This window comes from Chionomys nivalis, chromosome 10 (assembly GCF_950005125.1).
Source record: "Chionomys nivalis chromosome 10, mChiNiv1.1, whole genome shotgun sequence".
In the NCBI taxonomy this organism is placed as follows: Eukaryota; Metazoa; Chordata; class Mammalia; order Rodentia; family Cricetidae; genus Chionomys; species Chionomys nivalis.
The window spans coordinates 26,034,310-26,057,471 of record NC_080095.1 but is presented as its reverse complement, the minus strand read 5'-3'; the positions used below and the strand labels follow the sequence as shown (position 1 = coordinate 26,057,471).

General features: G+C 48.0%; 1 protein-coding gene across 1 annotated transcript in view; it reads right to left on the bottom strand.

Moving 5' to 3' along the window:
• Positions 1-1,937: 1,937 nt before the first annotated feature.
• Positions 1,938-23,162, bottom strand: part of Ccdc88c (coiled-coil domain containing 88C) — a 125,763-nt gene continuing 104,538 nt past the window's right edge. Inside the window, exons 26-30 of the mRNA XM_057782641.1 lie at positions 18,849-19,037; positions 17,250-17,318; positions 9,953-10,021; positions 8,239-8,507; positions 1,938-4,095 (exon numbers count right to left, since the gene is read on the bottom strand). Of these exons, the coding sequence (XP_057638624.1) occupies positions 3,103-4,095; positions 8,239-8,507; positions 9,953-10,021; positions 17,250-17,318; positions 18,849-19,037 (1,589 nt within the window). The 3' untranslated portion in view covers positions 1,938-3,102. The remainder of the gene's footprint in view (positions 4,096-8,238; positions 8,508-9,952; positions 10,022-17,249; positions 17,319-18,848; positions 19,038-23,162) is intronic.

Here is a 23,162-nt window from a genome sequence, read left to right as displayed (position 1 = left end):
CAAGTGCCAACCCACATTCACTTTGGACTGCAAGCACCCGCCAGCCAGGCTGACGTCAATACATGAGCACGGCAGCCATGAGCGAGAACATCCTTTGACAATCAGCTGGCTGCACGGCCTTTGATAAACTTTTATTATTTGTAAATATTTCATATCATTTACATCAATGAACTTAGATGTATGCAGTCATCTCTCCCAGACACAGGTATTTGCCAGAATGATCCCCAATGTCTGCTCTATTCCAAATGTTCTCTAGAGCCCCTTGTCCCAAATTTCTTGAAGACCTCACTGTGAACATGAAGACTCGTCTGTCACTTGGGTACTTTCCAGACACCTAAAGTTAGTGTAGAAGGTGGGATATGGGACCTAGGAGGGGTTAGTATTAGAACACACTTCTTAACCACTGGACCCAGGGTGTTTGTTGCTAAAGGACCATCATCACTTGGGATTGGATGTGGATTCAAGGCTTGAGTTGAAACCGTCTGAGGGAAGGGGCAAGGGGGAACACAATTCAAACACCTGGGCATGAATCATCATGTTTAGTGGAAAGGGGAAACGGACAGCCAGTCTTGGTGCTTGGGGCAGATGTGAGTTACATTCCAGGCAGCTTAGCGACATCTCAGTCATGTATGTGCAGATCTGGAATTTCAAAGGAGCTGGGGGCTGAGGATGGCACCTCCGCGCCTCCTGGGAATGGCCTGTAATTAGAATTGTGGATCTGGAGGAGCTTGTCAGGATGTGAGGGGTGATGAGAAGTCTAGGTGTGCCTCAGGTGGACAGGACTCAGTCCGCTGAGTGCAGGGTGTGGCTACGACAGAGCCCCAGAGAGGGGAGTGTCAAAGGGAAGGTCACCTGGGGTGAACGCACCAGTGCCCAGACTGCCTGGGGATTTAGTGACCTGAAGAGCAGTCTTTACGTTGGGCAGAGCTGGACAAAGTAAGGCAGAGAGACCAGAACTAGGGTCCTAGGGCTGGATGCCTGGGATGAAAGAGCTAACCAACCAAGGGCAGGACAAAAGCCTGGCATGATCTCTAAATATAGTTAAGAGGGTCAAGACCAAACGCGAGCCTCTGTAATGGCACAACAGATGGTGTCCACTCGAGAGCTTGGGGAGATGAGCTGAGAAGCTGAAGTGCAGGAAGGCGGACTTCATGCCTGAAGCTTCTAGGTCTGCGTTTGTGAGCACAGGGGAGGTGTGTGGAGGGAAGGGAAGTGGTGGAGGGAACCCAGGGCAGCCCACAGGCTCTGTGTGGGTGTGTGAGTGTGGGAAGGCTGTCCCAGAAGGGACTCGGTCGTGAGATAAAGGCTGCCAACAACAAGGCATGACTGGCCAGGTGTCAAATCCTACAAAGGTCACACAGAGTGAAGTCTGCCAAGTGAGTACTCCATGGAGAGCAGCTCCCAGCACGCAGCCAGCTTTCAACAGACTGCAGAGCCTCGGGAAGGAAGGGCAGGGCCAGGAGGCAAGAGCAGCTCACACAGGAAGTCTGGTGAGGGAGGAAAGGAACTTGAAATACCAGGTGGGCCAGGAAACAGGACACGATTAGGTCACCTGGGGAGATTAATATACTTTTTCTTGTCCCATTCATCCACCTAACTGATTTAAATACTAGGCTCTGACATCCAAATTCAAGATTAGCACTTGGGAGCTGTGTAAGGGGATCTTGTCCTGACTGCAGAGTCCTATGTCTAACTGCAGCTCCCCCAAGGCTGGCTACATGTGACATGGACCATGGGGGTTGCTGTCACTTCCAGGACAGCTCTGTTCTTTACCTTCGCCTTGCTGGCTGTGCAGCTCTGCATATCCAATGACTCAGCCAACTATGGACCCCCACAGCCGAGGAGCCTGGGGTGTGGGTGGAAGCCCTAGATTGTGGTAGCTCACTGCATGCAGCCATGGTGTTCACTGAAGAAAGCCAGGACTCACTCAGGTTCCATTCCATTTTATTATGGCCCTGCCCTTGTCTTCCAAAAAGAAAGGCTATTTAACACACAACCCAAACACCCTTACCATGGATCTTGTTAACATACAGAGATCTCCCGTTTCCTCCTTAGCACGTTACACCAAAACAGAAAATAAATCATTCAGTCCATTCCAGGAAAAAGCACCATGACAATAGGAAACGCAACATGTTAGGAATTGGACCGAATATAAAAACAGCAGGTCAGACCCTGAAAGAATGACTTCCAACATAACAGGAACATAAATAGGCCCCCGAAAGTATATCTATCTATATATATATTCATGTGTGCACATATATATTAAAGAAATTTGGTTTCTACCCCCAAAGTTATTCAGAAATAACAACATTCCATCTGAGCTAAGTGAGCTGGGTGCAACAGCCGCATCACAAAGGAGCATGGCTTGGCCTTCTCTCTGTACTAACCATGCCTGCCGGTCAGTCCACCGGTGGGACACTTCACACCCTAGGCCTAGCAGATCCAGTGTTTGTAAAGGCTGGTCCCTGGGCAGCCTCAAAATCCAGTAACAGAGCCCAGAGCCTGGGGCTGACCCTGGAGCTTGGTCCTGCTGGAGGGACAAGCCTGGAGCCTAGGAATGGGATGGCCACCACCCTGGGTTTAACAGCCAGCCCTGTCCTGGGCTTTTCCAAACACCCTGCAGATCTTTGCAGTTTACACAGCCCAGGCCTTTCCCTAGGATCAATGGCTTTTAGATGGGAGACCTAGAGTTGGGACTTGGCTCTGTGAGCTGGCGCACACATATGTATTCACATGTGCACACGCATGCTTTAACGGAGGTCGACAGGTTGCAAGTGAGCATTCCTACTCAAGTAGTGTCTCTTCCTGTGTAAACTGGTTTTGCCACTGGATTCTAAGCAGTCCCCCTGCTAAAGAGATCTGTCCATCAGACACCAGCTACCGGAAGCTGTAGATATAGAAGATAAGTTACAGACCCTGGAGAGCAATCCCCTTAGGGTTTGGCACAGTGTTTCCATCAACCAACAGGATGACTGTGTGGGAGCCCCATTCCCCTTTCCATACCCTTTCCTGGCACCCTGGGCAAACAGGAGAAAAGGCCATTGTAATCAGAAGGCGCACAGACAGTTTGGGGTTTGCAAGCCGCAGATCCAATGACAAGAGTCACACACAACCATACTCATACCACACTGTTTGTGGGTCCCCACCTGGCTCTGGGGATGCTGGTGTGCTCTTTGAGCTGTTCCCTTGACTGAAGTCATCAGGGCCCCGGCTGACATGAGGAGCCAACTCGGGAGACCTACCAGGGCTTTTGGTCAGGAGCCCCTCGCTGTAGCAATGCCCCGCGCCCCCATCTCCTTCTGAGGTGCTGAGCCCTGATCGTACAGGAGCGACGGTGGCTATCTCCCCAGAGTGTGGTGACACTTTGGGTTTTGTCCTGGCAGCAGGAGCCACAATGGGAGAAAAGTGCTGGATCGGGGGGTTGCTACCGCTGCTACACGCAGTGGCAAGGGCTGGGGCAGTGGCAGACTGCTGTAGGGGGGCCAGCCTCTCCTCCTTTGGGGGAGCCAGAGAGAAGCGCCTTGTGTCCAATGGCCGGCCACGAGGACCCGGGCCTGGAGAGGAGTTGTCAGCTTTTCCTGCCAGAGGAGTCCGCTCCCGGGCCAGACTGTGGGAGCCCTGCGAGCTGTGGCTGCCTGTGTCTCTGGTTCCTGCAGCCTCAAGACACCCAGGCTTCTGAGGAGACTCTGGCCTGCAGGCTTCTGGCCCACTGGCCCGGAGGAGGTCAGCCGAAGCCAGGCTGAAGGTTCTGCTCAGAGATGCACTTCGACTAGCAGGCATGTGGCAAGTCGGGGGCATCGTGGCTTGCCTGGGTCTACCCAGAGACAGGCTCTGGGGAGGCTGGACCTGTCTCGAAGGAACCCCAGCTAAGGCTTCTGCCTCAGACTGTCTCAAGTTGGGCTTTACATAATGCCCTGGTTTCAGCCGCTGCCCCTCAGAGGTGTTGACTGACATTTTGATGGTGGGAGCCACAAAGTTGGTGGGCATCTTGGCTCCGTCTCTCCTAGTTGGTCTTAGCTGGCCTCCCGTGGCTGGAGGTTCATGGGCCTTTCGGAAGTTGTCACTAAGAAGGTCATCACGGCAGCTGGGAGTGTCCTGGGGAGGGGAGAGAACAGAGGTGGAAAGTTAGGCCTGAGGGTCCTCGGGAGTCCAGACTGACATTTCTTTTTCTTATGGGCTTCTAGGCATGCCCGGGAAGCAGTCTCGGATGCGGGGCCAGGAGTGCAGGAGACACTGGGTAAAGAACCCCAGACATCTCCCAGGCAGCCCACTGCCTAGGCAGACACAGAGGGAAGTGACTTCTCAAAAAGCCACAGTTTTAATGCCCACAATGAGACCTGGGAAGAGCTGGCTGTTTCAGTCCATTTCCTCCCTATAGTACAGAGTAGGAGTGAAAAGTTTTGGGGGGTGAATCAACCCTTCTTTCTCCATCCATCCCACAGGCTTGGGCACTCACGAGGACAGGAGAGAAACAAGACACACACCACAACTGGTACTGCCACTCACATCTTCCTCTCAGGAACAGGAGGGGAGGAGGTGGAAGCCAGAGATGTGGAGGGCCCGGAGTGGAGATGGTTCATCCCGGGCTCCGGGAAACTGCTTCTATCCAGGAGTGGTATCCTTTGCCACCACCCTGGAAACAGCAAAGCTATGGGAGGCAAGGTCTGTGATACCGGTAGGGTCTGCAGTCTGTCGTCTCATAGGCTGACAGAGGCAGCGGTCAAGGTGAGGTGTTCTTTCCAAGGCTGACAGGAGAAGGGCTGGTAAGACAGCTCGGGGGTAAAAATGTTTGCCACCAAGGCTGACAACCCGAGTCAGCTCTCCCAGGACCCACTGGTGGAAGGGAAAACCCAACTCCTACTGCTGTCCTCTGAGGTCCACACGTGCCACCGTGCGTGTGGCCATACACACACATGAACAGACAACTTCAATGGGAATAGGAAGAGATGGGAGTGCAGACAGGATGTGAAGGGGCCGCCAGTTCCTGCTGTGACCTGCAGTGGGGCTCTCTGATGTGGCATGTGCGCTGTGGACGAGCGCTAATGTCCACAGACGTCATTTATCGGCTCTGCCACCAGGCCCCGCTCCAGGCTTCATCTACTAAAAAAAAAAAAAAACCCACAAAGAGCAAAAGCCACCTCACCTGTTGTGGAATACCTTACACTGTGTGAAGATGTGTCGCTGTGACGGGTTTAATAAGAAAAATGGCCGATAGCTAGGCAGGAGGTCTAGCAGGGACTTCTGGACAGAGAAAGCTCTGGGAAAGAAGAAAGGCAGAGTCTCCAGCCAGATGGAAAGGAAGCAGGATGGGCAGTGCAGAGTAACAGTAACCGAGCCACATAAAACAATGGAGATTTAAAAATATGGGTTGATCTCAGTTATAAGAACTAGCTAGGAACAAGCCTAAGCTAAGGCCAAACTTTTATAATTAATAAGTTTCTGTCTTTTTTTTTTTTTTTTTTTTTTTGTGAGCTGGAAGTCCAAGGAAAAATCTGTCTACATTCACCCAATTCCTAAAGCAGCCTGGCAGGGGTTGGTTCAAGCTGTGGAAAAGTACTTAGACAGATTGAAGAAATGAGGCCAAGCAGGCCGCAGGCTGGATGTCAGGTCAGGGCTGTGTGACCCTGAGCCCCTTTCCACACAGCCTCTCCTCTCTGCATGCCGCTTCTATTTTCATTCGGTCATTTGCTTCTGCCTGTGTGCAGCGACGGGGTCAGATCTCACCCTCCACCTGCTGTGGCAGGGCCTCTCACTTCTGCTGCAGTCCCTAAGGTTCTGCGGAAGCTGTCTCCTGTGTCTCCTATCTACCTCCTACCTCACTGGAGGAGCACTGGGATTACCAGTGTTTGCCACCATACATCCAACTCTGTGTGTGGGTTCCAGGAATTGAACTCAGGCTGTCAGGCTTGCATGGCAAGCTTTTTTTTTTTTAAACCTTCTGAGCCTCCCCCCGCTCCCCGGTCCCTCTTGTCTTCTGCTGAATTGACTTATAACAGCCATTTAGAAGACAGTACTTGGCCTTCTACACATGCCTAAGCATCCTATAGCATGCGTAAGTTCTTCGTGTTTGGAATCTCCAAACGCTTCTCTTGCAGTTCTTCCACCATTGGCACTCACTAATTCTCTATCAGTTTCTTTTAGCTTCTACGTGAGGAAATGTGTGGTGTCCGTCTTTGTGCAAGCAAATTTCCAAGTCTCGAACACGCACCTTCCAAAGGTCAGCCTTCCTGGCTACCCCAGGAACCCACCTTATGCCCTTTTCCCCCAGGCATCAAAGGCTTGGATGGGGACCCTACTGGGGAGGCTCTACTGTGGTTCAAACAATCCAGTGGTCCTAGGCACTCAAGGAAGGTGCGAGAGGCTATGGCTGCCCACATCAGATTTCATCAGAAGTAGCTACAAAAGGCCTCATATTAGCTGAGAAGAGGTGGGCGAGCCTATAGGGCTTGCGGCTCTTTCGCTGACAACAGGTCTGAGCAGAGGAGGGGGCCTCACCCTCTCTCAGAACCTGTAAGGGGAGAGAACACAACTGCTGTGGACACCACACAAGGACAAGAAGGAAGGCTCAGCTGCAGCCCCTGATTCCTGAACTGTGCCTTGTGCCAGCAGTTCATATGGTGCCCACTGAAGTGATCTGAGCACTGCCTCGGACCCATGCAGTCAGAAACCCCAGTGTGCCTTGTGCTCTGGCAAGCCTATTAGGCAACTGGACCTACAGGAACCATGAACTCAGAAGCATCAACTTGCCAGGGGACTCCGTCCTCCTCAGCTGGAGACCTCCGGCATCTGGCATGAAGCCAGCACGACAGACAGAAACAGTGCATGTTTCTCTCCTGTGCTGACCATGAAGTCAGGCACTGAGCAAACTTCTAGAGGAGTTGGTTGGCTTCACTGTGAAAAACAGGCACCATGCCCACTGCCCAACAGATAGCAGGTACTCAATGAACACTCACAATCAAGCATTTTATATACCCCGTGTCTTTGGGCTCTCTTAGTATAGGCCGTAGATACTGCTACACGGAAGAAATCTGTTTACTTAGGGGGAGTAAGGGGTGGGGGGAGACTGAAGCATTAACTCAACAATTCTCAACATCAAGATGGTATATTTCACTCAAAAACCCAAGACTCCCATTACTAATTTCAGAGAGCATACTGCAGCCTATGGGTGGCCCTAAGACACTGAAGCCCTGAAGAGCACAGAGGAGGGTCCATCAACAGGCAGTCATGGGGAGGGGGGTGAGAAGCTACTGAGCAAGTCAGCACACTAAAGCCATGAACCCAATCTAGCTAGCTTCTCAAAGATGGGGTGGGGGAGGGGGAGAGGGGGAGAGGGAGGGAGGGAGGGAGGGAGGGAGAGAGAGAGAGACAGAGAGAGAGAGAGAGAGGCTGGAGATCGAGCCCAGGGTCATGCCGAAGCCACCCAAGTACTCTACTATGTCCCCAGCCCCTACTGCAGCCTATCCTCACATTGTGTGAACAGACAAGTCTCTGATGGGTGGGTGGGTAACGCAGGTGTGTGTGTGTGTGTGTGTCTGAATGCAATGTGAAGACATGTGGAAGCCCAAGAAAAAACCTCTTCCAATGCTGCCTAACTTAATTTTTTTATTTTTTAGGAGACAAGAGTTTTTCCGGTCTGAAGCTCACCAATTAGCACAGCAGGATGGCTGATGAGCCTCAGGGATCTGCAAGTCTCTGCCCGTTCAGTGCTAGAATTACAAGGGGATAGCTACCATGCCCTGCTCCAAGCAAGTTTTCATGCTTCTAAACATTTGAGCAGACAAAAACAAAACGAAAAACAAACAACAACAACAAAAACAGGACTAGAAATGGCACAAAGCCCTGGGTTTAATCCCTAGTAAAATACACACACACACACACACACACACACACACACACCCCGTTACATCATGGCATGTGAAAATCATTCAAATGTCAGTGCATGTGAGCACAGCTGTGACAGACACGGTAAAAGCCTGCACTCTCTACAGGAGCAGAGAGAGACAGCTCTAACGAAACTACCCAAGGGTCTAGGACCTGAGATGTTTACTCTGCGGTCCTCGGGAAGCCTGTCCAAGCTGCCAATGGCTGCTGGAGACGACACAGGCTAAGAGGCACTCAGCTCTGCCACAAACGCTGCCAGTGAGTGCTGGTTTCCAAAGGGAGAGCAGCTGCTGTCTGGGACCTGAGCCCCTGCTGTCCCTCCCTGCACCACTGGCTCTGCTGGGACAGAGAACTCACCTGGTTGGGAGAGCCGCGGTTACTCTCCTCTAGAAATTCCTCCAAGGTGACCATCTCACTGCTGGGTGAGGCCGAGCGGGGCCGTCCCCCGGTGGGGGCTGGAGCTGCACCTCTCTTCTGGACACTCTCCTGGGGGACAGGCCCGTTCCGGAGTGGAGGGTACTCGTGGCGGCTGAGAACAGCACGTCCTGGGGTGCTGGGGTCCCTACTGGGGATCAGGTCTGAGCTGCTGAAGCTCTCGCAGCGGCTGTGCAGACGGTCAGAGGACCCTGGAGGGCAACGCAGGGCACACGTCAATCTCACTGTCCCCTGCTCCCTGCGGCTCACCTGAAACCATCCCAGCTGGGAAAAGCTGCCCAAGCCCTGCTGTGCCCAGCTGGGATCCCTTCTTCAGTCACTAACACTACACCTCAACTCTTAACAAACTGGTGAAAAGGAAAAGAAACTTCCAGTAAAATTTAAAAATGTATTTAAAAATTTCCCATCTCCTAGGCAGTATTTCTCCATGTCTTATTATTTATTTATTTAGTTAGTTTTTAAAAAACTTTATGTCTCATGTTGTGCAGGCTGGCTGGTGACCTTGGACCTCTGACCCTCCTTTACCTCCCAAGCGCTGGGATTATAGGCCTGCACCAGGTTTATGCGGTACTGGGGACTGAACTCAGGGCTTCATGCATGCTAAGTCAATACTCTATCAACTGAGCTATATCCCCATTCCTATTTTTTTCTATTCTTTGTTTGTGGAGGGGGTGTTGAGACAGGGTTTCTCTGTAGCTTTGGAGTCTGTCTTGGCCTATTTTTCTATTCTTAAAACAAAATAAAACAAAACCCCTCCCAGGACTAACAACTACTTTTGTGTCACAAGAGACAGACACTCCAGTTGGTGGCAAGTATGAGTGCTGAGGTATAAGGTTTACACTGGAGCAGGAAGTCTGGGGCAGACGGATGGATGGATGGATGGGGTGCCTCTTGGCTCCACCAGTTTGCACATCCTTCTTGCTCAGCAACAGTGCCCATCTCTTCTACACTGCTGCAATGTCAATATGTGTGACGCCACAGCAAGCAGTGACGTTGAAATGACTAACCCCGGCACCCTCCGAGTTGGAGGCCAGCGTGGTCTACAGAGCCAGTGCCAGGACAAGCGTTAAAAAAAAAATAGAACACCCAAAACCAAACCAAACCAAACCAAACCACGAAAACACCACAAATGTGGGGGAGGGGGGTCCAAACACGAAAACAGATCATGAAATAAACTTAAAATTTCTGTTGAAGAATCAAATTTGGCCTGAGGATGTACCTCAGTTGGCAGAGTGTTTGGCTAACACACATATAATTCAGGGTTGGAGTTCTAGTATCACACAGACTAGCATGGCGGCACTCTGGCCTTGGCTCTAAAGTGAGCTGGAGAGCTGCCTGGGATACGAAACTCATCTTCTAAAAGGAATCACACTTGTTCTCGGTTCTGCGTGGGAAAGAGCACTGGTCCCTCTCTCTATTCCACGTGGCTTGGGCCCAGAGGAGCTGTGATTTACCCATGTCCTTGGGGTAGGCAGGGGAAGAGGGGACCGGAGCCCTAATCTCCTTGGCCTGTGCTTGGAACCGTGCTGTAGCCTATAACTGCACCAGAATGTGTCTCCAGCCCCGCTAGGCAGATCTGAACTCTTAAGAATGGTGCAAGCCCAGGGCTGACCGTCCTAATAAATGTGTGCCTTACCCTTGAGGCTCAGAGGTGAGCTGTTGCTGGACGTGTTCCTGCTGCTCTCCAAGCTGTTTGGCCGCGACACTGAGAAGAAACAACTGTGTTTAATACAAAGGGCCAATGGCCAGGTAGATCCCAGGTTAATATCCCAACTCGAGGAAGAAAACATAACAAAGCAACTCTACACCAGTTCAGGCCAGCGCTCTCAGGCAGGGAGGTCTGCAGGATGCTGCATATACTCTTCTGAGGCAACTGGCTTTAGCAACAGGCAGGTAGACACAGCACGCAGCAGGCAGCCATAACTGGCAGAGTTACGTCTCTATCTGTCCCCAGGTCTAGGCATCTAGTTTAAAATGTTAATAAAACAGGCCACATCACAGAATTCTAACACAAAAAGTACATAGGGGGTCCTCTGGGCAAACCTAGGACTGAGGCTTAGAGACCACCTCTTACTGCACAGAACTTTCCAGAACACACGCCCACAGTCCTGTCAGCAGTGAGGTACTGTTGAAGACAGGAGGTGCACACATGTATGTGCGAGCAGTAGTGTGTATCTGAGTGTGTCCTGTAGGTAATCACAGGAGGTGATGCCAGGATGTCTGTCTACATGCTGTCTGTATTTCTTCAGCCGCTTTCGGTCACCTGCCTCAAACACTCATTTGCTCTAAATCGAAAACTCAAGGGACCCAGCCTTCATGACTGTGAGTGACAGCCTGAGCCAGCCTGCAGTAATCACCCTGCTTCAGGTGCAGAGGGCAGCACCTCACTCCTTGCCCTGGCTGGACCATCCCTTCTAGGGTCCACAGACCTCTCCTGGTCCACCTGCAGCAGCCTGTACCAGTGTCAGGTGAGAAAACACCTCTGCTCTAGGCTCTGAGCCCTGAGGGACAGGGGTAATATTCCAACATCTCTGTAGCTCTGGAGTCAAGTGCCGTGTGTGACAGCACTAGGCAAGCCTTCAGAAACTCTAGAAGGCCCCTGGCTTGCTGTCCTCAAGGGACGTCAGCTTGGTTGTCTACACAGGGCTAAGTACCAAGTGTGGTAGGCCTTGGCACAGAGCAGACATCCGGAACACATCCGTTGGCTAAGTGTTTAGGGATGAGCCAAAGAAGACTTGGAGCTTGGCAACAGTACTAAACCAAGACCCTTGGTGGAGAGGCAGTCGGAACAAACACAGGCTGTTCTGTATCAGGTACAGGGTGTGCTAAACGGAAGCATCTATGTTTATTATTTAATTCTGGTTTTGAGTTAGTGCCTTATTAGGTAGTTTAGGGTAGCCCTGAACGCACAACCCTCTCATCTGAGTCTCCTGAGACCTGGGATCATAGGCCAGAACCATCATGACCACTCACCCATATTCATTAAACAATTCTTTTTGTTCCATATTCCAAACAAAGAAACTGGTGTGGTCGGGAGGTGTATGAAGAACCTCACGGCCAGGCAACCAGTCTCCAACTGGCTCCACAGTGAGCTGGTGCACGTGGAAGGGCCCCCTCCTACTACAGGGCCCCCCACTCCAAGTAAAGACAGAAGGGCTCCTGGACCAAGAGGCCTCATTAAAGAGCCTGTCCTTACCCACAGAATCATAAATAACTAACACCAACACTGTCACACTCTCTAAAGAATGGGTAGAAGACAAGGTTGGCTTCCTCACGACTCCAAGCACATCAGAAACAAACTGAACCCATGTAAACCTCCAAGGTTTCCCTTCTGAGGAATTTCTTCCTACCCTTCTAGGGTTTACATTTTTTAAAAACATATTTATTAGTGTGTGTTATGTGTGTGTGAGGGCATGTGCGGAGGTAGGAGGACAAAACGGCAGGAGTTGGTTCCCTTCCACCATGTGTATCCTGGGATAGAATTCAGGCCATCAAGCTTGGTAGCAAGTGCCCTAACCCACTAAGACACCCCACTATCCCACTGCTTTTTAGTTTTTAAAACATTCATTATTTTTAAACATTTATTTGCATGCATGCATGCATGCGTGCATGTGTGTACATGTGTAGACACATGTGTATGGAGGTCAGAGGACAATTGCAATAGCTGGTTCTCTCCTCTGACCACTATGGGTTATGTGATCAAACTCAAGTTGTCACACCTGCACTTGGCAAGTGCCCTTACACACTGAGCCCTTTTGTCAGCCCCTTAGAATTCCTTTTTAAAAACTGAGAACTAGAGACCACTGGGAGAAGCGTGAGCAGCAGCATGGCAGGCCACAATGAAAACAGCAACGCCAGCAATGGCCTCCACAAATTACATGACCATGGGAGCCTCAGTCCCGCCAACACCAGGAGGAACGACCATCTGAGCCTTAGGCCCGTAGGCACCTGGAAGAACAATCATCAAAGGCTCTCTACACCTGAACCTAAGAATATGAATTGAAGTCCAGCTCAAAGGCACAGAAAATATACTCAACAAAATCATAGAAGAAAAATTCCCTACCTAAAGAAGGACATGCCTATAAAGGTACAATAAGCTTACAGGGCACCAAATACACTGGATCAAAAAAGAAAGTCCCCTTGCCACATAATAATCAAAACACTAAACATACAGAATAAAGAAAGAATATTAAGAGCTGCAAAGGGAAAAGGCCAAGAAACATATAAAGGTAGACCTATCAGAATTACACCTGACTTCTCAATGGAAACAATGAAAGCCAAAAGGTCCTGGTCAGGCGGCATTATACAGACACTAGGAGACCATGATGCCACCCCATACTACTACATCCAGCAAACTTTCAATCAACATAGATGGGAAAAACAAGATATCCCATGACAAAACCGGATTTAATCAATACCTACTCACAAACCCAGCCTTACAGAAAGTACTCGAAGGAAAATTCCAACCCAAGGAAGTTAGTTACACACACACACACAAAAACACAGGCAATAATCTCACAACAACAAAACCAAGAAACACACACACACCACCACCACCAAAAATGACAGGAATTAGCAATCATTGGTCATTAATACTTCTTGGTATCAATGGACTCAATTCACCTATAAAAAGACACAGGCTAACAGACTGGATACATAAACAGAATCCATCCTTCTGCTGCATACACGAAACACACCTCAACTATAAAGACAGACATTACCTCAGATGGACCTAAGAAACAAGCTGGTGTATCTATCTTAATATCTAACAAAATGGACTTCAAACTACAATTAGTCAAAAGAGATGAAGGTCATTCATATTCATCAAAGGAAAAATCTAACAAGATGAAGTCTCAGTTCTGAACATCTATGCCCCAAATACAAGGGCATCCACATCTGTAAAAGAAACATTACTAAAGCTTAAATCACACATCAAGCCACACACACTAACAGTGGGAGACTTCAACACCCCATTCTCACCACTGAATAGGCCTGCCATACAGAAACTTAACAGAGAAAGGAACTTACAGATGTTATGACTCAAATGGACTTAACAGACACCTACAGAACATTTCGCAAACACAAAAGAGTGTCTTCTCAGCACATCATGGATCCTTCTCCACACACTTGGTAACAAAGCAAATCTCAACAGATACAAAACAATTGGAATAACACTGTGTCTTATCGGATCACCATGGCTTAAAATTAGAATTCAACAATACTCATTGCAGAAAGCTCACAAACTCATGGAAATTGAGCAACGCTCAACTGAATCATCACTGGGCCAAGGAAGAAATAAATTTAAGACTTCCTAAAATTCAGTGAAAATGAATACACAATATACCCGAATTTATGGGACACAATGAAAGCAGTGCTAGGAGGAAAGTTCATAGCCCTAAATGCCTAAAGAAGCTGAAAGAAAATCCCACACTAGTGAGTTAACAGAACACCTGAAAGCCCTAAAACAAAAAGAAGCAAACTCACCCAGGAGGACTAGAGGACAGGAAATAATCAGAGCTGAAATCAACAACATAGAAACAAAAACGAACAATACAAAGAATCAATGAAACAAAGAGTTGGTTCTTCCAGAAAAATATCAACAAAATAGACAAAATAAACAAACCTTTATCCAAACTAACCAAAAGGAAGAGAAGGGAATATCCAAATTAACAAAACCAGAAAAGAAAAGGGGGATATAACAATGGACACAGAGGAAATCCAGAGACTCATCAGGTCATACTTCAAAAACCAGTACTCCACAAAATTGCAAAACTTAAAGGAAATAGACAACTTTCTGAATAAGTATCATTACCAAAATTAAATCAAGACCAAATAAGCAAATTAAACAGACCTATAGCTGCTAACGAAATAGAAACAGTCATCAACAGTATCCCAACCAAAAAAAAAAAAAAAGCCCAGAGTCAGATGGTTTTAGCACAGAATTTCACCAGCACATCAAAGAAGAACTAATACCAACACTCCTCAAATTGTTCCAAACAACAGAAACAGAAGGAGCTTTGCCAAACTCTTTTTACAAGGGTACAGCTACCCTGATACCCCAACCACACAAAGATACAACTAAGAAAGAGAATTTCAGACCAATCTCCTTCATGAACATTCATGCAAAAATACTCAACAGAATACTGGCAAACTGAATCCAAGAACACATCAGAAAAATGATTCACTATGACCAAGCAGGCTTCATCCCAGAGATCCAGGGATGGCTAAACATATGAAAATTGGTCAATGTAATCCATCACATAAACAAACTGAAAGGAAAAAAAACACACATGATCATCTCATTAGATGCTGAAAAGCCTTGGACAAAATTCAATACCCCTCATGATAAAGGTCTTAGAGAGAGCAAGGATACAAGGAACATAAATGGACAGAAACTCCCAGCGATCCCACTGAAATCAGGAACAAGACAAGGCTGTCCACTCTCTCCATATCTATTCAATGTAGTACTTGAAGTTCTCAGTAGAGCAGTAAAAGAAATAAATAAAAGGAGAACAAGGGGATATAAATTAGAGAAGAAGTCAAACTTTCACTATTTGCAGATGATATGACACTATGCATAAGTGACTGCAAAAATTCCACCAGGGAATTCCTACAACTGATAAACACCTTCAGTAATGTAACAGGATACAAGAGCTCTCCTATACACAGATGATTAACAGGCTGTTAAAAAAAGAACATTCAGAGAAACAACACCCTTTGCAATAACCACAAATAGCATAAAATACCTTGGGGTAACTTTAATCAAACAACTGGAAGACCTGTATGACAAGAACTTTAAATCCTTGAAGAAAGAAATCCAAAAAAATATCAGAAAATGGAAAGATCTCCCATGCTCTTGGACAGGTAGGATAGTGAAAATAGCAATCTTACCAAAATCTGTATTGCGATCTACAGATTCAATGAAATACTCACGAAAATCCCAGCAAAATTCTTCACAAACCTCGAAAGAACAATACTCAACTTCAAATGGAAAAACAAAAAACCCAGGATAGTCAAATCAATCCTGTACAATAAAGGTACTTCTGGAGACATCACAATCCTTGACTTCAAACCCTACTATAGAGCTACATTCATGAAAACAGCCTGGTATTGACATAAAAACAGACACATGGATCAATGGAATGGAATTGAAGACCTGGATATCAACCCATACACCTATGAATACCTAATTTTGGACAAAGAAGCCAAAATTGTAAAAGGGAAAAACGAAAGCATCTTCAACAAATGGTGCTGGCATAACTGGATATCAACATGCAGAAGAATGCAAATAGATCCATACCTATCACCATGCACCAAACTCAAGTCCAAATGGATCAAAGACCTCAACATAAAACCAATCACAATGAACCTCATAGAAGAGAAAGTGGGAAGTAGCCTTGAACGCATTGGCACAGGAGACCACTTCCTAAATATAACTCCAGTAGCACAGACACTGAGAGAAACAATTAATAAACTGGACCTCCTGAAACCGAGAAGCTTCTGTAAAGCAAACGACATGGTCAACAAGACAAAATGGCAGCCTACAGAATGGGAAAAGATCTTCACTAACCTACATCAGACAGAGGTCTGATCTCCAAAATATACAAAGAACTCAAGAAACTAGACATTAAAAGAACAAATAATCCAATTAAAAAAAATGGGTACAGACCTGAAATGATACTCTCAACAGAAGAATCTCAAATGGCTAAAAGATGCGTAAGGAAATGTTCAACATCCTTAGGTATCAGGGAAATGCAAATCAAAACAACTCTGAGATACCAGCTTACACCTGTCAGAATGGCTAAGATCAAAAACACTAATGAAGCCGGGCGGTGGTGGCGCACGCCTTTAATCCCAGCACTTGGGAGGCAGAGGCAGGCGGATCTCTGTGAGTTCGAGACCAGCCTGGTCTACAGAGCTAGTTCCAGGACAGGCTCCAAAACCACAGAGAAACCCTGTCTCGAAAAACCCAAAAAAAAAAAAAACCAACAAAAAACAAAAAACCACTAATAATAGCTTATGCTGGAGAGGATGTGGAGTAAGGGAGAACCTAGACAACAAAGAAGACCCTAAGAGAGACATACATGGATCCACTTTGGAAGGAGAAAAAGACAAGATCTCCTGAATAAATTAGAAGCATGTGGGATAGGGTGGAAGGTGGAAGGGTTGTGAATTGTAGGCTGATTGTTCTTTGCTTTATGTCTAAAATCCAATTATGAGTGAGTTCACATTATATTTGTCTTTCTGGGTCTGAGTTACGTCACTCAGTATGGTTTTGTCTAGTTCTGTTCATTTGCCTGCAAATTTCAAGATGTCATTATTTTTTACTGCTGAGTAGTACTCCATTGTATAAATATACCACCTTTTCCTTATCCATTCTTCAATTGAAGGGCATGTTCTACTTATTACAAATAATGCTACTATGAACATGTTTGAGCAGATGTCCTTATGGTATGATCGAACACCATTTGGGTATATGCCCAAGAGTGGTATTACTGGGTTTTGAGATAGATTGATTCCTAATTTTCTGAGAAATCGCCGTAATGATTTCCAAAGCAGCACCCTCCAGGTGTGCCAGGGAGTCCTAGTGACCAATGTAGGGAAGGGAAGATGTTTTAGGAAGCCCTGCGGTTTGCCCTTGCTCGGGGCCCACATGCCCGTGGTAACACCGAGTTGTTTTCAGAACCCGGGGCTTCTAGGGGGACAGTAAATTCCCTACCTGGAGAGGCTGCCAAGTAGAACTGTGTGGAAAGTTCCTGGCAGGGCAGAGAGGCAGGCTCAGAGACGTTCCAGTCCCTGCATCTCCACGTCCACCAGAACAATTCCACCCTCACCTCTCTTGTGTGTTAATATCCATGACGCCCATGCCACTTGGCTCAAACTCAGAGTGTGACCAACAAAAACCCACCTAACCACACCGGTGGGCTACTCACCTGGCTGCCGGTGGTAGGGCCCCTCAGGCTCCATGGGAGGCTCACAGAGATTGTCTTCTGAATTACAACCTAAGGAGAGAATAAAGTTAATGTGTTGGGGTTTCTAGAATGCCTACAACCCACAAGGAAAACCCTGGGGTCCCGGGCTACAAGACCAACTCAGGCCTTTGTTCAGCCCCTCAATCAAGCAAGCAAGAGAAGGTCCAAGGGGTGAGGTAGGGGTGTGGATGGTGCCCCCGCTCATCTGTCTACCTGGGAAGAGAAGACAGGCTAACGCACTGGACTGACCCCATCCAACTCAAGTCACACTGTGCTGTGCATGAAGGGCAGGTGAGCTCTGGCAGCCAAGAGTCTAGTGCCCCAGGAACTTTCCAACCCCCAAAGCTAGCAGTACCAAAGGCAGAGGGTGTGCGATCATCTTTAAGGGCCACAATGTCATCAAGTGGTGGTGGTGGGGGGGGAAGCAGACAACTGGGACCCACCATCTACGGGTGGAGGGTGAGCAAGCCTAGAGCCCTCAGCCCCTAACAAGATACTATTTGGAGAACTCTCCAGTCAGTAAGAGGCATCTCCAAGATTGCCTGTTTCTATCTGAACACTAAATGTGGGGTCATCTCTGAAAAGATCTCCATACTGAAATCAGTTACCTACCCGCTGGCAACAAGTATCCAGACTGTGAACTCAGGGACCCCATGAGTGTTGCTTGTGTTTTACTTATAGCAGCAAGGTTGTGCATGCTTCCTTCCAAGGCTGAGTGTATAGCTGTAGCCCTGGAGAGGCCATCATATTCAGCTGTTTCTTTTTTCCTTTATTTTATTTTCGTATTTTCATCTTCCTTCAATCATATGGAGGGCGGTTCCTTTCTGTTTGCGTATTCTAGACTTTCAAATGCCTCTCTCTGGCCATCACTTCTTTCATAGCATCCTGTTCTTGTTTCGCGGCCACAGTAACTTTTCTTACCACTGTCAGGCAATTTAACACTTCCATCTCAATGCTTCCAAACACCCCAGTTTATGCCAGTGATTTCTGCATTGGCTTTTCCTCTGTTAGGGGCTGCAGGCTCTCGTGTGCCTACAGAATCCTTGAGCCTCTGTGGGCTTTATGTGACAGCTGACCAAGCCATCTGGCTGGGATCTCTTCAGCTAGTGAGACTCAAAGACTACTGATTTTGCACCTGCGGTGTGTACAGGCACTGGAGTGCTAGGATATAGCTATCTGCAAACCCTTCACTGATGTCGTTGTTTTCGGTACGGGACATTTGCCCTCGGTTCTGTCAACAGACTTCTGGGTTAGAGACCCTCTCATTCATCTTTTCTAGAGAAAATATCTTCTGACTTAGGGAGCTGCCTGGTATCAGCCCAGCCCTGGTGACAACAATGCCTGAATGCTCTTGCTGATGGGTCCTGAGGCTTTTCTTGTGGTACTTAGGCCTACTGATGGTTGAATTATTTATCCAAACTCACTTGGCTGGTAAGTAGAGACAAGGCTTGTACCAACTTGTGACTCAGAAGTCTTCATCAGCTTTTCCCCTCTGAGAATATCTCTGGTCTTAAGAAGGCCCCAGGCCCAGAGCTCATCACCTAAAGAGGTCATACTCACCTTTGGTACGGCCTGGGTGCTTGGGGACTGAGGTGGAGCTGGAAGGGGCTGCCGTGATGGCTGAGCTTGAAAAAGTCCGGGAGCCAGGCTCTGAGGGCCAGGACTTCACAGCTGGGTCTGTGGAGGCATCTGTGCGATCAACACTGCCTCCTCGTGGGGACCCTCGTTTTGGCTTTAGCTCCCCGGAGCCTGGGGCAGAAGACATTGAGAAATGAGGTTGTGAGCCCGAGTCAAGGCTGGGCAAGCACACGGAGGCCCAAAGCAGGTGCAGCAGGGCACAGAGACTACAGAGACACAAGCTGGGTGCCCCCCAGCTAGGACTAGCTCAGACTCCAGTGTGGCCACATGGCTATCACTGGGGGACTGGTGGGGAAGAAGAACAGAAGCAGAGAAATAAAATGTTGGGGATGACCCAAAAGTCAACTATGGGGCACACTTTCTGTGATCCTCTACAAATCCTGTCTCAACAGCCCGAACAAGTACCTGCAGCTGTCTCCAACCCTGCCACTGAGGAGCTAAGGGCCCTGCCAACTGGGTTCTTTGGGGTGTCAAAAGGAAGTTCACTGACAAGCTCACCACAGTTTGTTCTCAGAAACAAAACAAAAATAAAACAAAAAACAAAAACCCAAAAAGTTTTAATCTCTGCAAGATGGTTTTCACCTTGTATCTTAGGTTTTTATGCAGCGCTAAATTTTCTGCTACAACCTAATTTCTCAATGTCTTCTGCCCCGGAACCCGGGGATCTACCTGCTGAAATTAAGCAGTATTGTTGAAAAGTACTACCTCCAAAAACAAACAAACCAACACCCCCGCCCCAAAAAACCTAACCAAAAGAAGTGAGTGTGGGATCTCCAGACACAAAATATAAACGACCAGGGAGGGATGAGGGCACAATGAGATGGCATCATATGGAAGACCCAGGGTTCGAGCCCAGCATCTCAAAAGAAAATAACCCCGGATAAATAAAAGAAAACACAGGAGCATTCCCAGCAGCTGGCCAGGCTGAGGTGGGGGTTGCTCTTGCATAAACTGGACTCCTCAGCCCTTCCACTCCGGAGCTCTTCTCCGTGTGGTCTCAAGGCTCAGACCTTAGGATCTGAACCGAGGAGGAGATTAGGTTTTGGATGCGAACCCTGATGAGAAGCAAGACTCGAGTCTGGTAGAATAGATAGCAACGAGGCCTTCCCGAGGTTTATGAAAATGAAGTTCCAGAGGGGAGGTGGAGATGGGCAGACAGTTAGCATGAGCACCAGACACACAAGCACAATTCCAGCAGCATGCGAGGAAGACAGACTCTGGGGTCAGGCGCCACGATGGCTGGGTGTTCTTAAAGACAGGGTCACAAGCTGAAGTCAGCGGCAATGGTAACCAACCTTAACGCTGTCATAGCTGCAGGTTTATACGGTCACCTGGTTTCTACGGTGACACTTTTTTTCCATGTGCAGCACAGCACTGACAATAACCTTTCCTTTTCAAGATAAACTGAAGTGTAAGCACTGAGTCACTTTAAGGGAGAACATGTAATAACCATGCAGGAGACGGGGCCACGGCCCAGATCACAGAGCTGTGGTGTGAGACAGACAATGACGGTGCTGGTGACCTCTCTGGTCAGCATCTTCCCCTGCTCTGGCTGTAACTTAAGTCCTGATATATGTTCTGTCCACTATGGCTGTAATGTCACCATCCACGATGTCAAAGAATCACAACACAGCCATAAAACTCCACTCTGGCTGGGTGGAATCAGCTCAATGATTCAAAACGCTAGAGAAGAGCAGGGCCATCCTTCAAAACACAGACTGGGGGCTTAGGAGCAGAAGGCAGCAGCTGTGTTCTGAACAAGAGAGGGGAGCAAAGCTGAGCTGCTTAAGAATAAATCTCTAGAAAGGCAGCTCACGTCTGGCGGGACTTCAGGAAGCGCAGCGACATCTAACCATGCCTGCTTTGCACATACACAACAGAAGCTTGTAGACGCGGGAGGGGGAGGAACACGAGGCCTCTTCACTTACTTAGCACGGGTCTCCCGGCCCAAGGGCAAGTAAATGCACGTACATCCCGAGGGTCCCCTAAAACTGTGCTGTGCTGAAGAATGGTCCAGGGAGCATGAGAACTCATCTTCTATTTTGCAAATCAGAATCCACGATGGCTACTTTGTAACTGGGGTGAGGAACAGGGGTTCCACTAGGGACTGCGTGGCCTTTAGGGACTAACTTCCTTTGGTTGGCAGTTTGAATTTTAGAAATGAAGGAGGGATACATGATGCAGACACATGGTAAAGGAGGGGGTCAGAAATCCCCAATGTCTGAGAAAGAGACAGACTCGCTGGGAGAGGATGGGATGTCAGAGGAAGACCAGAACCGCAGGCGTTTAGACAGAGCTGGGTGGGCCGACGGAGACTTGTCTTTATCCTTGCTTTTGCTTCTCAAAAAGGGACTCTTTTTGCGCTGGGATGCTAAATTGTTATCATTGTGATAACCCAGAAGAGGAAAAACAAAAAACAAACAAATGAAATGAACAATAATCACAATGAATCTAGGCTAGCAAAAAGTACTTAGGAAAGCGGAGTCCTGTCCAGCCAGTACCCAATATCTGGGGCCAGAACCGTTTATGCTCTGACTCAATTTAATTTAGTGGCACACCGGTGCCAACCATTACTCCTGAGGTGCATCAGGAGAACGATACGCTGCCCCAGGAGCCGCCGGTTCAGATGACTTTTCAATTTCAGTGTGTTAAATTATTAAATACGAATGCTTATTAACATGGAAGCCAGCTCTCTGACTCATTCATTTTAATGACAGGTTCCCTGACAACTCATTGGACACACCTAATGACATGCTGGCCCACTGTCAGGGTACAGTCTGCCTGAAGCACTCACAAAAGGCTGTAACTCTAGACCCTCCTCCTTTGGCAACGTGAGTTTAGAAGCACTCAAATATCTTTTTCATCCCCCTCCACCCGAGACCAGGGGGAATTATTTCCTTTCAGATCCCCCACGTCCTCCACTCCTTCAAGTGGAGCTCCTGACTGCACCTGCCAGGGTATTCACTGCTCCAACAGATGTCTGGTTTAGGATTAAAGTGGAGACCAGATGCTCTACTATTTCTTTTGCCACAGCACCACCTAGTGGTCAAATCCCACATTACAGACTAAGGGTTCCAGGTTAGTGACCACAGCTGAGGGAGGACCTGAACAGAACTCCACAGCTGCTGCCACTCCAGGCAGTGCCAGCTCAGGAGGCTGAGGCTGAGGCTGAGACACCGGGCTTGGATCTCTATTACTATATCGGCTTTGCCTCCTCAGTGTTAACTTTGTGAGACCATCTTTTAGAAAATAAATAGCATTAAAAAAATGGACAGTAATAATGCCCACCTTGTGGGTTAGGAATCAGAGGAGATAGAGACCTTGCAAAATGGCTCAAAGGGTACTCAGCTCAGCTCCCAGTGGCAGTTTGGACCAGGCAGACACTTTCTCTGAAAGTCTGCTTGCTTGCTTGCCTTCTGGATTTTTGGGTTTTTCTTTTTTCTTTTTTCTGAGACAGGGTTTCTCTGTGTAGCCCTGAATGTCCAGGAACTTGCTTTGCAGAACAGGCTAGCTTCAAACTCAGTGGTCCACCTGCCTCTGCCTCCCAAGTGTGAGGACTAAGGGAATGTGCTACCATGCCAGGGCTTCTGAAAGCTTTCTTAACTCAGTTAAACTAAGCACAACTAACTCATTTATTCAACTTAAACAACAATATAGGCAGAAATGGAAAACGTTCAAAAACTGCTGATATGGAACTGGAAGACCCTCGCTGGCTATCAGAAATGTTAATGTCTAGAACTAGTTAAGAGCTGAGGCGTGGCAGCTCTCACCTGTCATCCCTGGACTCAGGAGGCTGAGGCAGGAGGAATGCCATGAGTTCTCGGCCTGTCTGGGTTAGACTGAGCTGCAGCATGGGACCCTGTTCGCTGTGACTCACCTTTCACCTACTCCCGTCCGCATAAAGGACAGACGCAGCTGACGGGAGCACGCGCACGCCTCCCAGCTGAAGTGACATGAACACTTGCAGTGGTGAACATGCCGCAACCCACAAGAGAGGGCACCTGTGACTCCTTCTCATGTGTTCTGTCAGCCCAAGAGCCCAGGCTTTCCTTGACGTACATTCAGAAAATTCCAGTGTCTTTAACAAAACTTTAAGTTACTTAGAATGAAGGTCTGGCATAAATAACCCAGTACTCCCTCCTTCCACGCCCCCATTAGTGAAAAGTAAATTTGAACTTCTTGACATGTTTAAGGTAACTTGTATTTCAGATTCGATGTTAGTCATTTTCGATGTAA